Here is a 23,777-nt window from a genome sequence, read left to right as displayed (position 1 = left end):
GTATTTTAGGACAGGGTTCCAAGCATAAGAAGCTGTTTCTTCCTACACATCTCAGAGGTGAAACAAATTCAGCATCAGCTCTCTTTCCACTGTTGGTTTATGTCCAATGGAGGAGCCCTCAGTTTGCAGACTCTCTAGGAATTTTGCATGGGAACCTTACGTGGGTATTTTGGCAAGGCTGAGCGCTCAGCTTGCTCTCCCTTTCACTACAGGCACCCCAGCATAGTCTTTCTGCACTAGAGGAGTAAGAAAACTAGTCCCACAATGACTTGTAACTTTCAAGTTCTCCTCTCCACAGGCTAGGCTTCACATTGTGTTTCATACAAATAAAATCTTGGCTCCTCCATGCTACAGCAGCAGCTGCTTACATTCAGTGCATTTTTCACAACAGCCTTACTAAGAAAATGGGCAGTCTTGTTACCCTTCCTTACAGTCATCAGCAGTAGCACTTGTGCAGCTGACTATATCAGTATGCCAATCCTTCTGAAAACTTGCTGAGTTTATTTTTCAGCCACATGAGCAACTGACTATAAAGTGAGCATTAGTGTAGCTGTTGTATGGCAGCCTTATTTAGGCATAAGATAGTTCCCGACTTGATTTAGCCTTCCACTCCCTTTTGGCTGTGAAACAGAGTAGCACTGGCAAGAGTAATAAAAGGATTAATTATTGAAGTGGCTTGAATTTCAAGTGCAGTTCTCCTTTCCAGCGACTCTGAGACACACAAACTGTTTACTTTCCAAGAAGAATCTTAACCGGGGCTTCAGTTGAAAGATTCTAGCACTCTGCATCACGCTAGCTATCACTGCTCGGTGTTTATTTTTAAGGCCATTAGAATGAGATGCAGTTCACTGTTGTCAGGCTGCCATTTTGAGAGCATGGAGACTCTTGAAGGGTGAGGATGAAATAGATGCATGTAACAAAAATGAATGTAGGCATAGACTACAGACCTGCTGCCATACTTAATTACTTCAATATTCATTTGACTTTTTACACTTGATATTGGGTAAGGAGCACAATTAAGAGCACAAAGAGTGCAACAGTTAGATCATGCTTTCCTGAGGTTATGAGCTCCTTCATCCACTGTACTGGCTGTAGGTGCCCAGGCTCTGGCAGGGTGGGCTGCAGGGCAGCCTCTGTGAGGAGAGGCCGGGGCTGCCCCAAGCCGGACACAGCCGGCTCTGACCAACCCACCGCAGGGCATGGCTGAGCCCCGCAGCCGCCATGGCGGAGCCTCAGGGAAAGCCTGTGTAAGAAAGGGCAAAACGCTGCCTGGCTGTGAGGGGAAAAGTGTGAGAAACAGCCCTGCGGGCACGGAGGGGAGCAGGGTTGGAGGTGCTCCAGGTGCCCCAGCAGGGATCTCCTGGAGAGACCACGCTGGAACAGGCTGCCCCCTGCAGCTCATGGAGATGACCATGCTGGACCTCCACACTGCAGCTGTGGAAGCCCCCAGGCCAAAGCAGGTGGATGTGCGCCTTGAAGGAAGCTGCAGCCTGTGGTGAGGGGCCCAGACTGGAGCAGGTTTTCCTGCCAGAAACTGCAGCCCAGGGAGGACCACACAGGAGCAGTTGTTCCTGATGGACTGTAACCCACAGAGGAGCCCCATGCTGAAGCAGCTCATGAATGACGGTACCACCCTGTGGGAGAGGAAAAGCATGCATACGAAGGAGCAGCAGAGAGGAGCTGTTATGGACTGACCACAACCCCCATTCCCTGCACCATGCGGTAGGGGAAGTGGTAGAGGAGTCTGGAATGAAGGAGTACAGCTGAGCCTGGGAAGAAGGGGAGATGAACAAGGTGTTTTAGTTCTTGTTCTTGTTTCTCACCCTCCAACTCTATTTTTAATTGGCAATAAATTAATTTTCCACATGTTGAATTCATCTTGCCTGTGACAGTAACTAGCAAGTGACCTCCTTGTCTTTATCTCAACCCATCAGCTTTTTCAACTTACTTTCTGACTCTGTCCTGGTAAGTAAGGGGCATCTGACAGCTAGCCAGGGTCAGCCCCCCACACCCACACACTGTCATCCCCACACATGCACCTGCATTATTCACATACTGGGAACAACCAAGTCATGCTAAGTCCAAATAAAATGACAGTTAACATTTTAACAGTGAGTACATTTATTTGAAGTTCTGCACTCCATTGGACACAGTTCATAACTTAAAGGCAATAGAGCAAAACAGTGTGACAGGCTCCAACTGCAATATTAAAAAACTCACATAATCATGTCACTTAAGAAGTACAGTTAAATTGTTCAATCATTTTGGTCTTCATCCCAGTCTTTCCTTCCTGATGGAGGTTTAGGGCCACCAGCTGGTTTTGCCATAATGATCTTGAAGACAATAGGGAAGTAGAAAAAGATAAGGTTAGAATCAGACTCTTACTCCAGCCTTACTTACTCCAGCCCTATGATGCTGACTGTCAACATTCACTGAATTCATGCAGTTTCCCTACTCTGAACCTAAGCCAGTAAATATTATTACCCATCTAACTGAGATATTCACAAATTAATTATTTTTTCTTGAAAATGGCAGAAGCTGAGCCAAAAAAAATGGCTTTTACCTCATTTTTGCATGCAAATTAAGACTTCAGTTAGTCCACAGAAAGTGAGTGCTTAAATAGGCTAATGAGTGACTGGTTTACAGGATGCACACTACAGAAAGCAGAATTATCAGAGCTATTGTTCTGAATTATTGAGTCTAAACATCACACTTCAAAAAGCATAAAGTCCAATAGTCCTACCATGTTAAAGGCTTGTTTTCTGCACTTGCTATAGTGACAAGTAAGGTAAAACTAAAACCGCGCTTGTCATCCCTTCAATGAAAATTTAGTTTTAGGTGTAAAATTTGTTAGCAAAGGCACAAATACAAAATGTAGCAACCAGCACATGTAAGACAGCAGCACTACATGTCCTCAAGAAAGATATCATCTGCCATATGCTTGTCAATATACTCATGCATGCACTCACATACACAGATACCTCTCTCTGCTAGAGAAACAGAGCTTACTGCATACTATTTTTCAGGCTCATCTTTCCAGTCATCCTTATCCCAATGTCCTTGTTGCTTAGGGGCTTTTGGACCGCCTGCTGTTTTTGCCATAATAATCTACAGAAATTTTACATGCAAATATGTTTTTGCTAAAGTCCCACAAGATATATAAAGTTAAGATTTGTCATTAAAATTATAACCTCCGTTTTTCCTAAAAGTTTGATTTTCATGTAAAAACAATATATGAGAGAAGGTTTCTTGTGTTAAATCTTGCTCCTACAGAAGTTAGGATAACTTTCTGGATACAAGTATCAACTGTGAAATCTTAAAAGAAAAGAAACATTAATAGCTCTCCCATGGAAGCAGCAACATTGCAACATTGCCAGCTCTTGAACAAACTGCTTCCCGGCTTTCAGAAATAAACAAACCATGTTTTCAAGTATCCTATTTTTATGCCTTACATGCCTAGAAGATTCACATATTTTGCATTAGTGTTCTGCACGCTGAGTTAAAGGTTTCAGTTCAGCACCCAAGTTACTTGTAAGCTTACCTGATCTACCCTTAGGACAGTTACTGCTGCATTTGTAGCTAGCTTGATACCCCAGGATTTTCCAAGGTATGTGTCTAATACACCAGCTTCCAACATATCCTTCACAGCAGCAGCTTCAGCCTATCAGACAGGGGGAAAAACATTATTCAAAACTTTCTCAGGCTTCTACCTAGCAAATTATTGGGTTTTCAAGGTTACACATTTAGAACAAATTATCACTCTTCTGATCTCATCTTCTCTCTTCAGAAAACCTTCATTCCTAATCCATTAGCAGGAGGACAAAATAAGTAATTACTAAAGGCTTACTCTCCATCACACGTTAGCTCAGTATCTCACTTTACCTCCTACATAAGGCCACTATACTACATTGAATTTAACCGCTTGCTGATGAAAAAAACCCACTTTGGTATTACAATTCTAAGAAGTTATTCTTCTAGACTGTGCAACACAGAGCTTCAGTGATTTCAATTAATCTGTAAATACTTCATACTGATAGAAGTATGTTTAAATATAACCCTGTACTGCAGAGCACCAACTAATGTGAGAGACTATGTACCTCAATATCAAATCCAACATTTTTATTCCCTTCCTGATGCACAGCATAAAGTTTGGAGATGACCTCATTAGCCTTTACTCCAGAGTTTTCTGCCAGTGCTCGAGGAATGGCTTCAAATGCCTCAGCAAACTTCTTGATGGCATACTGGTCAAGCCCAGGACAAGTCTAAAGTGAAGTTGAAAACCACATCAGCATTTCAAAAACCTTAGGGAGGTATTTCCCCCCACATTTTTAATTGATTTATATGCATTAATACACATCTGTATTTTGATATAAAATAATATGTATATATTTTTGTAAGTCACATATATATTTAAGTACATATATGTTTGTGTATATAAAAAGTCAAAAAGCCCATTTGCTATACCTCTCCATAAGATGTGATCTGCTTGGCTAATTCAATCTCTGTTGCACCACCTCCAGGAACAAGACGTTTATCCTGTGAACAGACCATCCCAAAATGCAAAGTTTTGCTTAAAGCATCACATCAATTTTTACTTTCTAGAATTTATATCCTCTATCAAGAAGAATGCAATAGAACTTTATCCCATGCAGACTTACTAAGAATCCGCTTCAGAACAAACATGCATTGTAAGAGAAATTCACCAGAATTTACTCATTCATTCCAAATGTCTTTGAAGAAAAATAGCTTCTTTTGTAAAAAAGAAAATAATAATGCAGTGGGTTTTGTGTCTGAGGTTTTTTTGTTTGTTAGTTTTAAAAAAAGTAATTTCAGCTCTTTGCTTACTAATAATAGAACTCCTAGATTTTCTCATCTTTTCCATTAACTTGTTGGGAAATTTGCAGGAAACCAATCTACTGTACACTAAGTTTAATATGTCAACAGGTATCACAAGGTGTTGAGTGTTTTTGTTTTGTTTTGTTCTTAAATTAAGCATTTTGTATATCCTTTGGCAAACCAACATCACTTAAGAACTCCCAGTCTTTTAAAAAGAAAAGTAATCATCATAGATCAGAAGTTAGGACAACTCCTGGAGACAATCAAATGCAGTGTCTATGGCTGTTTCTGTACTCTAAATCAATGTGCACGTGTTGGTATGTACCAGACATTAAGCGTCAAACAAAAGTTTAACATTTTTTGCATGCCACCTTCTGAGTAAATACACAAACATTTCCTTCTGCACTTAAAAAAAAAAAAAAAAAAAAGGAAAAAAAGAGTATTCAAGTCCACAAAAGCTGTTCAGAAAAAACTCTGAAGAACTGAATTCTTCCATCTATAAAGTGTCTCTGTAGTATGCGGAGGAAGTGTGTCTTGCAAACTAAATTGCTGGTTCACTGGTGACAACCAGTCAGTTCCTCCTGATCCCCAGTGACAAACAAAGCTATCTGGCTTTTATTCTGTGCCTGGTTTCCAAGGAACATTACAAAACATTTAGGGAAATAGTCAACAAAGAGCTGACTGTCATTAGAAAGTGGCAAAACTAATCTATCTTCAAGAACTCACCTCATTACTGGAAAATTGCATGCAGTACATGCTGAGCACCTTCTTTTATGTACACTGTATTCACAAGGATGTCGGCAGCTACCTTCTCTACACAGCCCTCTACACCTCAAAAGGGCTCCTAAGCTAACAATGTAAATATCTGCTACAGCCTTTGTAGCGAATGAGCACAAAGCAAGCCTGAGTCTTGCTTCAAACTGATCCATAGCTCAGTTTTGATAACTGAAGTGTTCTGGTTACTTACCCTTGTGAGTACTTTGAAAGTATTTACACCATCATCCACTGCTCTCTCTATGTCATCCATCAGATTGTCTGTAGACCCACGAATGAGTATAGTAGAAATGGCACCATCCTCCTTTTCTGTTCAGACAGATATGTGCATTACTGAATTAAGTTTGTTAGATGAAAAACACATATGAACATCACACTTCTAGAACAGTAGCATTAGGAGTTCTAAAGAACATACGTACCATGCTTAAACACAACAACTTGCGTATCCCCAACCTCCGACAAATATACACTATCGCAGTGACCCGTTTCTTCTAGAGTAGGGGGAGTCTGGAAAGAAAAACAACAGTTAAGAGATGAACCTGCTCATCAGGTCTCTCTCCCTTCTGCTCCTCATTTGAAAAGTCCATACCAGTCTGGGTAGGGCTGTTGCACCAACAGTTTTGCACAGTCTTCTCAGATCCCACTTTGAATTCAACCTTTAAAAGCAAGTTTCCAGAATAAATGTTAACACATACGATTAAACATTCTCTTAACCTGGAAGCATTTTGTAAACTAATGACATCTATCAAAATTTACTGCATCAAGTTATAAAATCCACTCATCTGTTTTTTCAAGTTATAATTTTCTATTTTCAGGGAAGCCATGCAAATACTATTTTCTAAGAATTTAAAAACAAGTTAAGTAGTTCAAATACATGGAAATTATCAAACTTCATCTTCTAGTGCGTAAGACTTGAACTGATGTTTACAACACCTCTAAAATGATCCTTCTTTGTTATGCAAGAGATTACAGTATCATGCTCCATTTCCAAAGTTCAAACTTTTTGGATACCACCAATAAAGTTACAGCTTTCAATAAAGGACCACTTATTTGTGTGAGACCTGAGAGCTGCTGCTAGTAATTGGACTTTATGATGTGCAGAATGTAATTCAAGGATGTACAAACATGCCTTATTTATAGATACGAAGATTCAAGGTCCACAAAAATGACAGAAAAGTATTAAGAATTAGTTCTTCCATCCATCAATACATTAGTGATGCACGGAGGTGTATCTCATCATTGCTAAAACATCACATGAGAACTGTGACCAGGAGGGAACCATTATGGTTTAGTCTTATATGCCTTTGAAGCCACATCCCTCTTTACTAGATCCACAAATTTTGATATTCTTGATTTCAGTTGTGCTATAAAGGCACTTAAACCAGAATAACAGTATCACATACACAAGTAACTCCCCAATTAGCTGTCTATGTAGAGGTGAAATACTATCAAGAAACATAAGCTACGAAACAACCAAATCACAGCTCAGGTTTTGATCCACTAGAAGACCAAATAGTCTGCAATATTTTCTTTCTAATTCACTTGAGAGGCAAAAGACAATACGGCAAGTACATTTCATAAACCTGGTAGGTCAGATGCTTTTATGCTCTTCTAGTACTTACCTGACTAACATAAGATTGTATTTGTTGGCATAATGAAGTGCCATGTCTGCCACTTTGCCACCTGTTACTACTACATTTGCACCACTATCAGCAATAGCTTTGACTTGCAAATCCATTAGATTTTCTTCTCCCTTACTGAAATTCATCAGTTCTTCAGCATTCTTTATAAGTACAGTGCCCTAGTAAAACACATACACTGTTAACAATTCAGCATTAACTACATGCCTAAAAGTTTTTGACAAATGATTTTGTCTCCCAACCTGTCCATAAACGTCAAGTCATCTTATTTTTAATACTACTGCCACCCTTCCCAGGCAATGGGGAAAACAAGTCCAAAAAAGGGCAATTCTAGCATTTCTAGACAACCTTGAGGTTCAGACATTCCATCACAGTTTGGCTCAAATAACCCAACAAAACCAGTAACAACTCCCCAACCCCAAAAACCCTGTATAGCAAAATTAGGTTCAGACGTTTTCTATCAACTTTTTTAAACTAGTGAACTCAATATTAACAAAAATATCTCAATCACCAAGTGTCAAGAATATTTATAGTTAAGTCTAAAAATAAGAGCACATGAGCATAAATAGCTATCTAATTTATTTTGAGCTTTAACATACCTTAGTTTCAGTTATCATACCATCAAAAGGGCAGGAATACACAGCTATTTTTGCATCTTTGACAGAAGTAACATCTCCTTCAGTTTCTTTTTTAAAAACCATGCCATGCAGTACTGAGGAAGCAGAGATACCAGCACCCTGAAAGGAAAGAAATGGAATGGGGGAATATATCATATCAATAATATGATCATTTACTGTCAGAAAGTTGCATTACCCTTTATGAAAAGCAGTCCTTACATTCATTTGAATGTAGCAACCTAAGTTTTCATTGCAGCATAAAGAAATAAGACTTAAGCTGACTTAGCAACATCAAACATTGTCTTACAGGTTCCCATTTTAAGATTAGTTGGTGGTCCAGATTAAGGCCTGTGACATTCATTTGCTGTGCTCAACTTGTTATTTATTTACTAGCGAGTAAAAAACACAGGGGGAAATTCATACTACACATAAACTTGTTCCAAACCTACATACCATACTGAGGCCTGACAAAAAGAATGCAAGATTAGACCGCTACATTTCCGGCACCCTGCACCTTAGCCTAATCTTATGACTGCTTCTATAACAAAGATGCAATCAACATCCCTGTGTATAATTTAAGTTCATGTATCTGATTTAGGGTAAACTTTCAATATTAATGATTTTTGTTTCTGAAAGCTGCTACTCGGCACTAAACAAGGAACGTAAACACCAATTTCCAAAACTTATTACGCATGCCACAACACAACAGAGATTAGAAAAGACACTTTCAAAGTTCAAAGATCTAAAAATTAACTTTCATTGAACTGTTTACCTTAATAATACAGCAAAGCTAGCTACATGCTAACTTACCACAATTTTGCACACTCTGATATTATCAACGTTGAAATGACCAGAATCAGGAAGAATAGAAACTGTTTGGTGAAGAAAGAAAGAGAAAAAAAAAAAAAAAAAGAATGAATTTGTATTGCTTAATGAATAAAGTAGAACAACGACACCATAAATAATGCCTGGAGTTTTTCTGAAGTACTAAAATGTAATGGTTTGAGATGCCTGCCTACATTTAAGGCAGTTATAATCTGCTAATAACCTGCATCAAGAGAAACAGAAATTTTGTGTTTACAATGTAGTAATCAGAAAGCAATATCTATTCAGGCTGCTCAATTAATTAAGTCCAAATATCCATTTACATTCAAGAGCGAAGTCTGACCCAGAATACTTTGAAAAAACACTTAAACTAGACATGAAAGTATTTTCTTGGAAAACTAAGTGGAGGAAACAACACAACTACAGTCCTGCTTCCATTGTTCTGTGGCTGAGACTAGTAACAGCTTACCTGAAGTGTAATACATCTTCCACATGATAAAAAAGAGGAAGAAAGATGGGGTTCTGCTTTAAAAAGACTAGAAAGCTAGTTCTATAAATGTTTAGTAGAAAACACAGACCTTTCCTGAGCCACAACGTCAATGAAGAGTTCAAAACGAGAAAGAAGGTTATACTCATTTCAGAGGCTAAAGCTTTCCATCCAATTCAACCTGATAAACTAACCATACCTTTTATCTTCCATGAAGACATTAGTAATTATCATAAGCAAACCTATTCAGTTTTTTAGATGCATGCATTCATCTGTTCTTGTCCACTTACCACAGGCCTGAGCAATAAGCTTTGCCAAAAAATGTTCATTGCCATATTGTTTGCTCATCACTGAAGTGTGCAACAAAGATGCCACTTCTTCAACATCTCGAAGGTTCTTTGCAGAACAGCACACCAAATCTGGAAGAATTTCTAGGGCTTTCTTGCAAGCCTTTTCATATCCTTCAATCACCTGTGCAGCAAACAATAAATATTCACTACACCATTTCACTATGCATTCATACTGCTTCCATCTCCTTTTCAAAGGGCCATAAAACACTAACAAATGCAAAAGCTTACAAGGGAAGCAAGCAATCATAACCAGCAAAACATATACTGTTCTTCCATACGTCACTAAAACATTAGTTCAGAAGGAAGCAGACGATTCATAACATGACCCAAGAATACTGACCAATGGCAATCTGAATTCAAGCGATGTGAATTGTAGTAACAATATAACTTGCCTCTGAGACTGATAACCCCATCCTCAGAAGGTCTTCAGCTAACTCCAGAAGAACTCCAGCAAAAACAAGGACAAAGTTTGTTCCATCTCCAACTTCTTGCTCTTGCATGTGGGAAGCCATCACAAGCATTTTTGCAGCAGGATGCTGGACCTTTAAAAGAAGTTACACATCTTAGTTACTAATATCCCACCTAGACTACAGTTCCAGGTTTTTCCTCTGCATCCAGTATAAGCTCTTTTATTTCAAACTGTATCTAGAGATACTAAGAATGTACAAAATTCGAAAAGAAAGCAGCACAGATTATCTTAGTTGGCTAACTTCCCTAACAAGCAAAAGTACAAACATTATGAAAAAAATAAAATAAACTCAGAGAACTGAACATTCCCCCTACAACATGAATTAGGCATCCTTGATACTGGTTCTGTGCTATTTTTACAGGATACAGTGGCTTCATAATCAAGCTCTGCAACAGGAAAGCTGCCTGAAGTTTAGATCTCCAAGCTGAATTCATATGTGTAACATGCAAAATAGATGTCTAAATCACAGTTTAATTCTAGTGTTTTTTCTGCTTAAAGATTGCACTGCTTTCCCTTTCTTTCAAAACAAATGCAATAAAAATGCTGTATTCTTGCATATAACTAAAGCAACTGTCATTTTATCCCAGAAAGTAACATGCAAGACTCATTAGATTAAGTAACTAGTCCGCAGACTATTTTTTAAAAACAGAACTGAGACTTCCACCATTATTCTACTTATACCAAACACTAACACAATGCATTAAGTAAGGAAATAGTTACATTATTTCTATCAGTAAGTATAGAATTCAGTAAAATATTATTTGTGTTGTGATACAAATACAAATTTGATAGAAAAAGTTAGGACAGGTCAGTCTTTCCACACTTTTACTGTATTCACAGGAGGATGCTGCTATATCCTCAAGCTTCTTAAATCCAGTTAATGTATTCTAAGCAGACAGGAGAAAGTGGCAACCACCAACACTGGGAGATTAACACAACAGCTATTTCAGAGTTTTCCAAACACTGTATTGTCTAGACATACCCTCTTCTAAATCTACACTGGTTTGGGGGGGAAAAAAAGTAGGCAATTATTAAGCATCTCCTGCAACTACTTAATATTGCTTTACAAAAGATTTCTACTCCTCACTGTGGATATAGCTCATTGACTTTACTCAAATGCAGTGAAAAATGTAAATGATTTACAAAATGACATACATAAATTATCTGACAGGGTGACATCTATTTCTTTATTAATATTCAGAACCATAGCAGCCCATGAACAGAAACACTAGCTCACAACTGACATCTTCTGGAGCAAGAAAACTTACCTCCAGCTCTCTCAAGATAGTAGCAGCATCATTTGTAACAAAAAGCTTCTCCAGGTGATTGATAACCATTTTGTTCATTCCTAACAAAGGGGAAAAAAAAAATTAAAAATCATTCATTAGGCAAACATCACTTTGTACACAGATACCGTTTCATAACTTTCAGGTGTATCTCACACATTAAAACACTAGCCCTATTTATAATTTAAGAACATAAAAGATTTTTACAAAATGGCACTTTGGAGCGTGTTACATTAAGGAGAAATCAATAGTTTCTGAATAAGCAGTTTTCTCTTCAAAAATATTAGTAAATCATTTAATTAATTGATGCTGGAGAACACCTTTTGTTTTGGTATATCTGACCAGACACGGTATGGTTATGTTCATTATGACTATCTACCAAGTTATTTTCTTTCCCTTAATTTTTGTGGGTCTTCCATATAGCAGTAAGACAGCAAAGAGGACACAGTAACTAGTACAAAAACCTGGCAAAGGCAGGTACATTGTGCATAACTCAAGAGCTAACCAAACAAAGTCTGATCTGTATAGCCACAAAGACTATATTTAGAGTTCTAGAGCAAGTCCAATGTGTCTCCTCAAGAAACAAACCGTTGCTTCTTCAAACAAACAGTCAAGGTAGGTTTAGTCTTCAAACATAACATTTTGCTCAAAAACACTACAAAAATTTTAGGATTTATTTACCATTTGGTCCATAAGCTGTACGGGTGGTTTGAGCAAGTTCTTTGCATGCCTGGATGTTCCTATAGACAGCTTCTTCTAGTCCTGAATAATGCTAAAAAGAAAAATGTTCTGCTCAGAATTAGGCTTTCTAACAAAAAAGAAAGGGATAAACTAGTCATTTCTCATCAAAGCATGAATAATCTACTGAGTCCATGAAAGTTTTTGATTAATTTAGATTTGGTATTTCACTTAAAGTTTAAACAGAAACTAAACCTTACCCAAAGACAGTGAGAAAAAAACTACTGTGTACTCCTTCTCAACTAGGCAGCTCAGCAGGCACGATAAGCTTCTGAACAGAAAATCTGAACAGTGACTCAATTTTCAATATAGTTTGCATCCCTTAAGTCTTCCAAAAAAGTTAGTGGCATGCCAAAGGAAAACAGAAAATAACCAATATCAGATTGAAGAGAGGCAAGGGTTTTGTAAGCATGCGTTTTTGTACAAGCTTCTTTATTCACAACTCTGTATTCCACAAAATTCATTTAACTCACTTGTACGTTCAAACATGTGTGATTTGAAAATTCAGAAGCTGAAAGATTCATAAAATATTTGTGTTTGAGAAGCTGATCAACCTGGCTTCAGTTTGGAAGCCTTAAGAAAAGGAGGTATCCCCAGAAAGGGCAGGGTAAAACGTACTGTGTGGCCCATAAGAGAATGGACAAAAGTACTCTCTAACAATATATAGTCTCTAAAGACAAAACAAACATCTCAAAGTGCCACCTGCTTCCTTGTTTTGTAAAAGTCTGCTCTTGCTATTCTGGCCTTGAATTCTCTATTAGAGAACCAGCATCTAGGCCGCTTTGTTTCCCTGCTCTCCCCGTGCCCCTGGCATGTGCCACTCCTTGTCTCCAAGGAAGATTCTGGGAAAAAAAAAAAAAAAAAAAAAGAGGGCTTTCCGAGTTGCTAACTTCACTGTCCTTTCTATTAAGTAGCAGCAATCAGAAATTTTCTTCCATTTATTTTCCCATGCAATTGAAAAAAAAAAAACCGCCTTGCTTGCTTTCTGTCCACTTTTTCAAAGAAAGCTTCTATCAGGCACAGCCCTTGCCTACTATCAAAATCTTCATTACGTTAATGTTAAATACAATGAAAACGGATTTACGGAAAGGAAATGTATGGAAAATAGTACATTACTCTACAGCGCTGGCCGAGGCACTTTTCTTACGGGCACGGCAGCAGAGAAGGCGTCAAGGAACGTACAGAACAAGCGGGGGACACACATCTGAACAGCTAAACCTACAGGGCCCGGTCGCATTTTGCCGACCACGGCCTACAGAAGCTCTCCGAACGAAACGCCTTCCTGACATCGTCTCCACAGCCGAGGCACGAGCCGGGCACACAGCTCGGGAGGGAGCACCGGCCCCCGGGAACCCACGCAGCACCCCCGCGGCGGCGAGAACCGGGGGCTGCGCCGACGGGCGCGGGCAGCGGCGGCGCCGGCCCCGGCGGAGCCTTCTCGAAGGCCGCGTGCACCAGGCGCCGCCCTCCTCCCTCCACCGCCCCGTGCCCGCGCGCTGAGCGGCGGCGGGGGGGCGGATCCCCGCCCCGCAACGGCCAAAAGCCGGGGGGAACCAAAGCCGGGGGGTGGGAAGCGTGAGGCTCCCCCTGGCCCCGGCGGCCTTCCAGAACCTTCCCCGAGCCGCCGCGCTGAGACTTCCCCCCCTCCCCACCCCATCTTCCTGAGGCAAGAGCGCCTGCCCGGCACCACGCTCACCTTCGCCCCCTCTTTGAGCATCTGGGCGAAGCCCGGAGCCTTGGGGACGTGCAGCGCCATCTCCGCTCCGCACCGGCCAAGCACCGCACCGCGCCGCGCCGTGCAGGGGACGACGGGAGGGGGGGGAGGGGGGGCGCGCAGGCGCGATAAGGCAGCCGAGCTGGCCGCAGGCTAGACAAGTTGCGCCCAGGGAAGGTCGATAGCGGAGCGGGGCGGGGCGGAGCGGGGCGGGGCGCGGCGCGGCGCGGCACAAGGAGATGGCGGCCGGCGGGTGTTCCTGCTTCTCCTCAGAACGGGTGGTGGGAGGCGCGCGGACTTCGGCTCTCGGCTCCGGCGGAGCCCTGCTCTTCAGCCGGGTGGGTTTCCTGAAAGCCGGGTCCCGTAAAACACCATCTCGCCTGACATCTTCCTCTCCCCGCAGTCCCGGCTGAGGCCGCCTAGCCGGCAGCCTGACCGCCGGGTAAAGGCCTCTGAGTTTCTAAAAGAGAGTGAAGATTGATAGAACGGGAAGCATTTAGAGATTGCTGGCTTGAGGGGTGACTGGCTTGTCCTGTGGCTGTGCGTTTTGCTTTAGGTAAACGAAACCAACCAAAGTCGATGGTTCATCTCACTTTTACAGTATTTATGTAACATTTATGGCATTTATTTAAAAGCAAAAGAGCCCAGTTCATGTTTTTCTGAAAGGGGTAAGATAGCATTACTTGATTAATTATACTATGTGCAACTCACCACCTCTTTTTGTCAGGGGTGCCGAGTGGCGGTGGCCTTTCCTAGGAGTTGTCCGTGTAGTAAAGCGATGAGCGGTATTGTGGCGGTGGCTGGTGTTGGCTCCTTCAGAGTCTTTCTTTCACTGTCAAGTTCAGCATACTGTATCCCAGGCATTTCTCCAAGTACATTTAGTGATGCATGTCCCGGAAACAGTGAACAGCCTTCATTGCCACGGATAGCAAAAACTGGTCATAAAACTTTGCAGACTCCAGTTGGGTATTGCATTTAGCACATACCTGACTTGTTCAAATGGAAGCAAAATGTACTGATAGGAAGACTAAGTACAATCAAGTCCTCATTATCCAGGGTAATCTCAAGTAATATGCATGCTACAGGACATGCTGAAGAGTACTTTGGAGGTTTACCTTGACATCTCTACAAGCAGCTGAGAGAGATCAGCTCAGGATCCAGCCAGGAGACAGTGGAGCTGCTTTTATATGGAGCTGCTTTAGGTTTGCTAACTTTTATTAACTTTGCTTCTGTGCCACACAAAATCAAACATACTGATTCAAGACAAGAACTTCAAGGCCCTAGAAATAATACTGCTGCATTAAGGCCACGCGGTATCTGAGCCTGTAACCCAGCAGAGGCTGAGCTGCTCCACCTCTGCATCACAGATAGGCCGCCTGCAAGGTTAATTAAATCCCTTAATATGTGTTGCCTAAGCAACCTCAAGAGGACACACTTGGTTTAGTTTTACTATCCTGTAATTCTTAAAATTCAATCAGTTTTAACTTGTAACACATTGTGGCAGTGTAAAAAAGAGTGGTGATAGAAAGAAAAGCTACATAAAGCACCCTGTGAATGAACTTCAAAAAAACTGTATGCAGTTTTGCTAGAAGTACTTAGAGGCAGATGCCACCTGCAGCAAAGACGGAACCTATTCAGCCCTGACTATCATGACCAAGAGTGTGGGTACTTCCAAATGGAAGTGCTGGGGTTTGGCGTAGGGGCATAACACCATTTATCTTTCTCTTCTCTCTTCCAATGTGTCCGCACCACAGTGCAGCTAGGAAAGAAGGAAATGTTCATCTTGTTCTACAGCCAAGACACCAGAAACTGTATTTTATAAAGCAACTTCTGTAATCTATTGTTAGCCACAGACATCAAAGGAGGTACTTGCTCCCAAGTCAATGCAGAAGAGTTTTCATAGTCATGAGCATGAAGTCGTGGGCAGTATATCAATAGTTGAATACATTCTAGTCAGAGACACTCATTTTAGGGCAGAAAGGAAAGATGGTTCAAGTGGTTAGACTGCTGATCAGTCACTGCAGGATGCGTTTCAACTCTGTGACTAATACCCTGCATGACCTCAGTCAAGTCTATAGTGATTCATCAACACTTAAAAGTTTTGTCATTTTTTTACTGTATATTTTGCATTCTCAATGGAATCACCTGGATGTAGCTACCTCATTGTTGCAGGACTTAACATGAGTGCGTTTTTTCCAGATGGGAAATAGAATGGTTAAATGATGAAATGGCTTCCTGGAAATTTTGCAGTCTTCAACTACGAAGCCCATGGCTCTTTTCCTGTAGGATCCTATCACTTGCCTAGGTGGATTGCCAACCTGGACTTAAATTATGATGCCCCAAACAGTATTGATTTGTATTAAAAAATGTTTCTGAACTCATTGGTATACATTGGTATTATTCTCCTTTCTTGATCTTCACCAAGACAAATAACAGAGGAATCAAGGCAATAGTATGTAGAATGCTAAAGAAATGGAATTTTGCTATTACAAACACTTCTCAAGTTTACATTCATTATAACCTTTCCATAACAAGAAAGGCTGAATTTTTATCTTTTCATAACTTCTGAACTCTGTTCTCTGATTTTTCAGGGATGGCCTCTCCAAAGCACTCGCTTCATCAGAAACTTAGTAAATGTTAGCTCAGAAATTACATCAAGGGTTATTATTGCCTGGCAATGTGGTGTGTTAACCTTGTGAGCATTCATCCTACTAAGAAGGTGACATTCCCGTTCTGAGTCTTCAATAATTAAAATGCTGTTATTTAATTAATCTCTCAAGTGATTATATACAGGAAATGTAGCTGGCATAATGTTGGAACTACAGCAAAAAGCAAAGTCAGCTCACACAGGCCAACAGTAACCATCACAGTATTGCATGGTGCTTCTTGTTAAGTGAACTCTGCTTGAGTAAAATAAGCAATTTGGGGGTGAAAGATTCAACTCTTCTTATTCAGCACTTCAGCTGTCCGGTTCACTCCAGTTTAGGCTTCTTCCTAAGTGTTGATTTTGCTTGGAGAAGTAAATTTACCCATGTTTGTTTCTACTTATAATATTGCAGAGTCATAAAGTCAGTGTTGCTCAATTCCACACTCCAGGTCCAGTATTTTAATCAAGGGACAGTGGCCACAAAGGCAGTCCCATCTCTGGCTGCTTGTTTCACCTATGCATTCTCCTTCCCCTTCTCTCAAATCCTCTCTTGCCAAACATTTGTGCGCCTGTGTGATGAACCAGATTAGGGAAGAGATCTGCATTAAGACTAACCCAAAAGAAGCCTGGCCAGCTTTCAGCTTTCCGGCTCACTACATGGCTGTGCAAAATCTTGGCCTGGCACAAGGAAAGATGAAGGGAGACAGGGCAGCAGTCTCTGTGTGGCAGTGCTGCCTTATGCTATCTTCAAATATTTCTGGAACTGCCCTGTTGGTACAGTGCTTTTATTGAAGCTTATGCTAGCTACATTTTTTAAAGTCAGAATACCACTAAAGCTAAAATACATATGTATGTTTGTGATTATGAATATATACAATATGCATATATATTAATCTGTATTAAACAATCACTAAAACATCTCTTTCTGTTATAATCAGGAGTTACTTGGTACTCACTGGCTAATCATGACTTTGACTTGGCCTTGATCTTTTTTTAGCTACTCGTCTACACCATTTAAATTCTGCACAGACATTGCCATCCTAAAAGACCATCCAAAGGTCAGAGGGTTGGCTATTGGCAGTTGGCTGCCCTTTCACCAGCCAAAATCTATTACTGTACATGTGGAAATCCCCATCTTATCTGTAGGCACATGTTTGTCAAATTCTAGGATGGCAAAATTTTAACAAGATCTTCAGAAGTTCATAAAAAGGACAGAATGTTAATTTCTGTTTGCTTATTCAGCAGTGGGAGCCTGAGCAATTGGAAAAGAAGGGATAGAAAAGTATCATCTGCTGAAGTTGTGAGTGTAACATCTGACTGTGTTTGTCCAACAGCACTGACATCTGGCCAATGAAAAAACGTGAGTGGCATCTTGAGGGAAGCCTGAGGACCATACCTAGTTTGCAGAGAATCATGCTTATACCTGAAACAGAGAATTGTGAACCACATAGGGCTGAACATTCAGGGTGAACATAATTCTCTTAGTAACAGCAGCAGCAGTTACATCAGCTTTTCCCAGATTGTGCTTATCTCACTTGTGACATAATGAGAAGGAGCACTCTCATCAACTGGAGTACTTCTAATCAACTAAGTACTTCTTAGGTCATTGGTCCACAGCTCCTGGGTTAAATGCTACCCTCATCCCAGGCTTATCTCACTTGCTGGTGCAGAGGATTGCAAACCAGACAGGAAAGCAAGATTTTCTTACCATTTGTGTGTTCTTACCTCAGTGTATGTGCTTTCTGCTATAGCTAATCCAGTTAGCTCGAGTCACTGGAAAGCACTTCTGGGGATTTTAGAGCACTATTGCCTTTGCATGGGATCAGTAGATTAAATTGTTTGAAAATGTTGACATATTAAAATAGTGGTGACAGTCTCCAGCTCAGTTAAGGATCCAGTATGTTTGATTCTAACTGCACAAGTGGCAAGAGTTCAGAGGTTCCTCTGAACAAACAAGATTGGAAAAGATGATAGTCTTAGAAAGGAATCGATGCTGTTTGTATTGATTTTGTATTGCAAATACAATCAAGGTATAAAATCATGCTGTGACACTGGTACAGTACAGACCAAAATACAATTCAAGAGCCTCTACTTCATGAGAGAAAGCAAAATTGTTGAGGTCTTTCTGGTTTTGATGTCATAAAAAAGCAAGCATAATTGAGCAAAAATGACATGTCTTCTAGATGGTGAGTTCTGTTTTACATGAGGTCAAATCCAGTATCAGATAAGGGCTAGAGAAACATCTCTCTCTAGTTTTCAAAGTGGTCATGTGGGAACTTTTTTCCAGTGGAGTGCACAGGAGCCTGCAAATACAAGCCAACTGCTTTTGAAAGTTCGCCTGTTCTTGTTGGGGTTGGAAAAATTTATCAGTACCTATATGGATGTGGAAACTTGGAGAACATCAAACTGCTGAGTGAAGGAAATAGGAATTTTAGGCTGTAATTAGAAAAGTGGAAGAGGGTGGCAGGCTCAGCATTGAAGAGATGAAGACTTCTGCAGAAATAGCACCCAAAGGAAGTCATGAAGAGTAAAATAAATAGCAACTGTCCGCAGACTCCTGGAAAAAAAGCTGCTACCACACCTGATTTGCACTTCTTTCAGCTCTGCAGACACTAAAAAGAAAAAATTGTGGCTAAAAGGTAGGGTTCTGAGATCAAGACCACAACTTACGTTGGTTGGCACCTGGGCCACTGAGATCTGTGGTCTTCTTTCTTCACTGTGCCATGCCTTGACGTGGATGCCCAATCTGCAATTTTCTAAGAATGGTCTAAACCAGTACTAGATCTTCAGGACAAAGACAGAGGTTTTTCCAATTTTTAATACTTTGTTTCTCTACCCAAATAATTTTAAAGACCTTGTCCAAGGAACTACAAATTTTGTTTCTCACATTGTTCCCATTCTTATTTGGGGATTAATTTTAGGGTTCTTAATCATGTGTCATCTGAATATACCTGTTAAGAAATCCATTAATTCTCCAGAATTCAGGTCAGTGGGAGTTTTGTGGCCCACCTGTCGCTGAATCAGGCCCAGGGTCTGCAGAGCACTCTCCTGCCAGCACAGAGCATGACCCACCAGCATGACCTGGGGAACTTCTGTGTGTCGCATTATTTCCTGGCTACTCTGTCAGCCCCATATATCTGCCAGCAGCTTGGAAATTGGCCTGAATCCGTGCTTGGTTGTGAATCAAAAGAATTCCAAAGACACCTTTGCACCCCTCATTTCTGCACTGCATAACCTTCCTAACTGTAACTAAGGATCATAGCTCTCACAGTAATGCATAGTCTTTCCTATGTGATTCTTGAAGTGTTTAAAGAAATGTTAAAGAATAAATGCTGTGCACCTCTGCAAAGCAGGAGATACTATACCACACTGTACAAATAAGGGAATCATGCCACAGTGTAGTAAGAGCCAAAGGCCATAGGATGGATTCATGCCAAAAGTTGGGACGATCACACAGGACTTGTTCCCAGTATTGCATGCTAAATTCTGAAAGTGTGTTCTTGTGTCTGAACAGTAGACACATCACCTACTGCCTAAAAAACCTGTTAAGTTGAAGACTGTACCATTGCTATTTAAATTCCACAGTAGAGAAAAATAAAGTAACATATATATATATGAATAAAATATTTATGGACATTTACCAAAGTATCATTTAAGCATGCAGCACACTTTACATATAAAGAATAAGCAGAGAACATTTTGTAATAAACAACTTTAAAACAGGTAATTGTGAATGTACTGGTGTTGTAATACATACAACAAAAGAAAATTTAATGTCCTGGAAGTTTATTTAATAAGAAAATCACCCTAATGTACATTTAATCAGCAGGAACTAATGTTTGTACTGTGCTATGACAATATGTAAAGCTATTGAAATACAGTATTACTTTGTTCACTCAGTTTTGCATGTATTTGCTAAGTATTTGATCTCCAATGCTTTCCATACTACACAACGAATGAGTGAAACCAGAATGAGAGAACTAGGCTGAGGGAAGCAAAAGGATGTTACCAGACATCGAAGTTCCAAGGTGAAGGTGGCAACACCACATCCCTGACTCAGCAGTATCAGTAATTTTCGTTGTTGGCTATCAGCCAGATTTAATTCCAAACCCTGTATTGGGGTTAAGATTCTTGAAACAATAATTGAGCAGTAAAGAAATCTCTGCCTTTTTTGCTTTTGAAGGATAATTGTCCCAACTGTTTTTCATTGATGGTACTGCTTATCTTACCAACTCTGCAGGCTAGGTGTTCATTGCTTAGCAAAGAATAGATTTTATCTGTGTTGCATTTGAGCTTCTTTATTTCTATCATTTTATTTTTTTTAACATAGTACAGTGAATTGAATGTCTAAATGTTTGTTATGCATCTTTATGGTTCAGGTTCTGAGTTCTATTGACTAAAATATGGGCATCAGTAAGCCATGTATGAGATTCACGACAGATTCTCTACTAATAATTTGCTTGCATGAAAATGGTCCAAAACACATATTACAGCATCACATCAGTTATTCTGATCCACTAACAGATGTCCTTGTTGTCAGCCAGCTGGCGAAGAGACAGCAGAAGGCATTAAACCAGTGCTTGAAGTGGGACAATATGTGGCAGCAAGCCATATCACCACTCTCTGACTTTGAACATCAGCATGTTGTGGGTTTAGGAGGGGATCATCTATGTTCCCAGTACCTGCAGAAACAGAGAGAGCAGCTGTCTTGTTTAATCACTTACAAAGGCTTTGGATAGGTTGGCCCAGAAGACACCACCTTCACAGAAAGGAGTGGTGGAAGGCAGAGTGTACAGCATTCCAAACCATACTGCTGTGGTTTTGCTTCATTTGAACTTAATTTGCTTTATTAATAAAAGCAGACATGTGACAATTAGACTTGCTTTGTGCACAAACTCAAAAAAATACAGTGGAATAGGGTTCAGAAAGATATCTTTGGGAAAGACAGGAAACCCAAAGCAGTCATTCAGCAGTGTGTGATTCCATTTATAATGCTTTTGAAAACACAAATGTAACTCCCTTTGCTCTCATCAGTGGTTTGATACCTGCTTTTCAAGACTTCAGTATCCCTGAAATTTGAACTCTCACACTTAGTGGGATACTTCATTGTGCCTCCATGACTCCAATCGTCTACGATACAGTCTAACCAGCAATTTGTCTTCAATCTTGAATTTCTGTTACCACTGGCACGTACAGAACTACAAAAGAAAATGCTCTGATCTGATGAGACTTAAAAAGGATTACAAATTTGAGAGCTAATAATAGATTTTACATACTAGAATCACAGTCCGAGCTGAAACACTGAAATACAGAGTGTATGCTTTTAAGGGTGCCATGTACAGTATTTTTACTGTAAAAAAAAAAAAAGTAAATTCTTATGATTTTACCCACTGATGATGTAGGTTAAGTTACTAGTAATGGTGTGGCTTATTCAGCTAATCTATGCTCAGACTTAGTAATTATAATAAATTATCCCAGGACTGTCAACAGGGTGAAAATAAGGGAACTTTTAGAACAAGTGGGATTACAGTTTTTTTCCTGTTGTATGATATGTGGTTCCAAAAGGTTCCAAATGCCCCAGGAGCTCTCCTGCAGACTTCTCAGCAGTTCTAAAGAAAAGGTTGTTTTCAGTTGTGCATCTATCTCTAGTTGCCTGTGTTAAAGGATTCTAGATATGTGCTTTCAGTGTTCCTCCCTGAAGTCTTGGAGAAAAGAACAAATCCTCTGCATAACAACTTACAGTCTCAAAGGAACCTACTGCTTTAACTTTTTGTGTCTGTTTTTTGGGTTCAGGAGGCTTAAGTGAGGTTATGGTGAAATCTGTGAGTGGTAGTGTGAAGATGAATAGAAAAAACCTTATATTTGGATATTCAGAACTTTAAAAAAAGGCGTTTCATCAGCAAGTGAAATTAGACAATGTTTCTCAATTTTCACTGTTTTGTAATCATTATGACAAATTATGGCTTGTAAAAAAGTTTTAAGAGAACAAATATTTGAAACAGTTTTCTTTTTCATACTTTTTTGCATTTTTTAAATTCAAAAGCAGTCTGTTTTGTCTATATGCCATGGGTTTTGTAACTTTTGAAAGCAATGCTTTAAAATTGGAATGTCATCAACCACTAAGCTGTGGCAATACAAACAATCCAGTTCTAGTAAGCAGCACTGTATTATTGCATTTAACATTTCAAGAATTGTGGCTTTATTAATAGCTAGTTTTGTTTATTTTAAACCACCGTCAATTTATTTATGGCTGTAAAACTGTAGGAACTAAGTGAATGGAATGGGAGTAATTTTCATTTTAGGTATTTCAATAGTAATTTTCTAATTTTGCACTGTGTTTGAAGACTTGGAATACTCAAGTGGCAGACAAGTTGATGATCTAAACTGTAACCTGGAATGTACAATTTTCCCCCAAAAAAGTATGTGCTGCCCCACATATCTTACAGCTTTTCTTATGATGCCATTGATGGCTACTTGAGACTGCAGTCTTATGTTTCATAACATTTCATCCGAAATGGACAGTCACCAGACATAAAGATCTAACTGCTTATCTAAAGGAAAGGTATTCAGGGTATGATGAAGCTTCACACATAGATAGAGATGTTGTATTTTACAAGATGAGAATCTTAAACATTTTTATCAGGAGCCTGTAGTTCAGATAATTTAAAGATCAGTATTCCCTGCTGCCTCTCTGTGAAGGTGGCATTCCTGTCACTCTCACAGAGAATCAGGATTTAGAGCGCTCAAGCAGGAGCTACAGCAGCCTGCATATAGTTTATGGTGTTAAAACAATTAGCTGGTATTGCCAACAGAGCTTTAAAAGAAAGAAAAAAAAGACATTAAAAAAGATTCAGTACAGGTTTAGTTTGGAGATTTGATTTTGTTCTTGGATAACTGTGGATGACCACATAAGGAAAATCGTAGAATCGAAACCAGGATGTCATTAGGGGCTTGCATGAACGTGATATGGGGAAACAAGGTTGTTTTTTGACAAAAATTGCTGTAGCAAAAGCAATTTCTTAAAGTGATTAAGGAGTTTTACATTACTATGCCATACTGGTGAACAGTCAGTATCAAAATAGTCAATAGGTTGCACATGGTGCAACATTATACTATTTTGATCCAGTTCTTGTTCTGTCTTCAAAGGCTGACATGAGATGGATGAATTTCTCAAATGTGTCCTCTAAGGGGCAGCATTGAAGAGCAGGTTTCTCTGTAAGCGGCTGCTTCTATTCATGATATGGAGTAGGTGTGACTAACAAATTAGTGCTTATTCACTGTTGTCTGGAATTACGGGTCTTCAAAGGTAACCAAAATGTTTGAGAGTCATTACTGCCAATCTGTCAAAAATCCTGTAGCAGACATGTTTCAGTTTAAGTGATAAAACCATTGGA

The 23,777-nt window shown here is 39.8% G+C and overlaps 1 protein-coding gene across 4 annotated transcripts; it reads right to left on the bottom strand.

The window, feature by feature from the left end:
- Window positions 1-2,097: 2,097 nt before the first annotated feature.
- CCT8 (chaperonin containing TCP1 subunit 8) lies at window positions 2,098-13,831 on the bottom strand. 4 transcript variants are annotated; one of them, XM_052793811.1, is made up of 16 exons: window positions 13,719-13,831; window positions 11,966-12,056; window positions 11,267-11,346; window positions 9,922-10,071; window positions 9,470-9,650; window positions 8,678-8,739; window positions 7,850-7,987; window positions 7,233-7,411; window positions 6,200-6,266; window positions 6,030-6,117; window positions 5,804-5,919; window positions 4,465-4,536; window positions 4,098-4,262; window positions 3,542-3,661; window positions 2,982-3,108; window positions 2,098-2,333 (listed from the first exon to the last, which is right to left on the bottom strand). In XM_052793811.1, the coding sequence occupies exons 1-15, from the start codon at window positions 13,776-13,778 to the stop codon at window positions 3,016-3,018; spliced, it is 1,662 nt and encodes a 553-aa protein (XP_052649771.1). In that variant the 5' UTR covers window positions 13,779-13,831; the 3' UTR covers window positions 2,098-2,333; window positions 2,982-3,015. The 4 variants fall into 4 exon arrangements, with proteins under 4 accessions (XP_052649771.1, XP_052649769.1, XP_052649770.1 ...); XM_052793809.1 differs by having other exon boundaries at window positions 3,010-3,108; XM_052793810.1 differs by having other exon boundaries at window positions 3,017-3,108.
- Between the last annotated feature and the right edge of the window lie 9,946 nt (window positions 13,832-23,777).

This window comes from Harpia harpyja, chromosome 8, assembly GCF_026419915.1.
Source record: "Harpia harpyja isolate bHarHar1 chromosome 8, bHarHar1 primary haplotype, whole genome shotgun sequence".
NCBI lineage: Eukaryota > Metazoa > Chordata > Aves > Accipitriformes > Accipitridae > Harpia > Harpia harpyja.
The sequence above is the reverse complement of the archived record's forward strand: the minus strand, read 5'-3'. Positions and strand labels throughout refer to the sequence as shown.

Bases quoted from the DNA above. Each gene is read 5' to 3' on its own strand.
- CCT8 (XM_052793811.1), bottom strand. From the start codon at position 13,778: ATGGCGCTGCACGTCCCCAAGGCTCCGGGCTTCGCCCAGATGCTCAAA. The intron at 6,118-6,199 runs GTATGGACTTTT...TTTTCTTTCCAG, and splicing joins CAACAGCCCTACCCAGACTG to ACTCCCCCTACTCTAGAAGA. The intron at 4,537-5,803 runs GTAAGTAACCAG...GTCTGTTCACAG, and splicing joins CTTTCAAAGTACTCACAAGG to GATAAACGTCTTGTTCCTGG.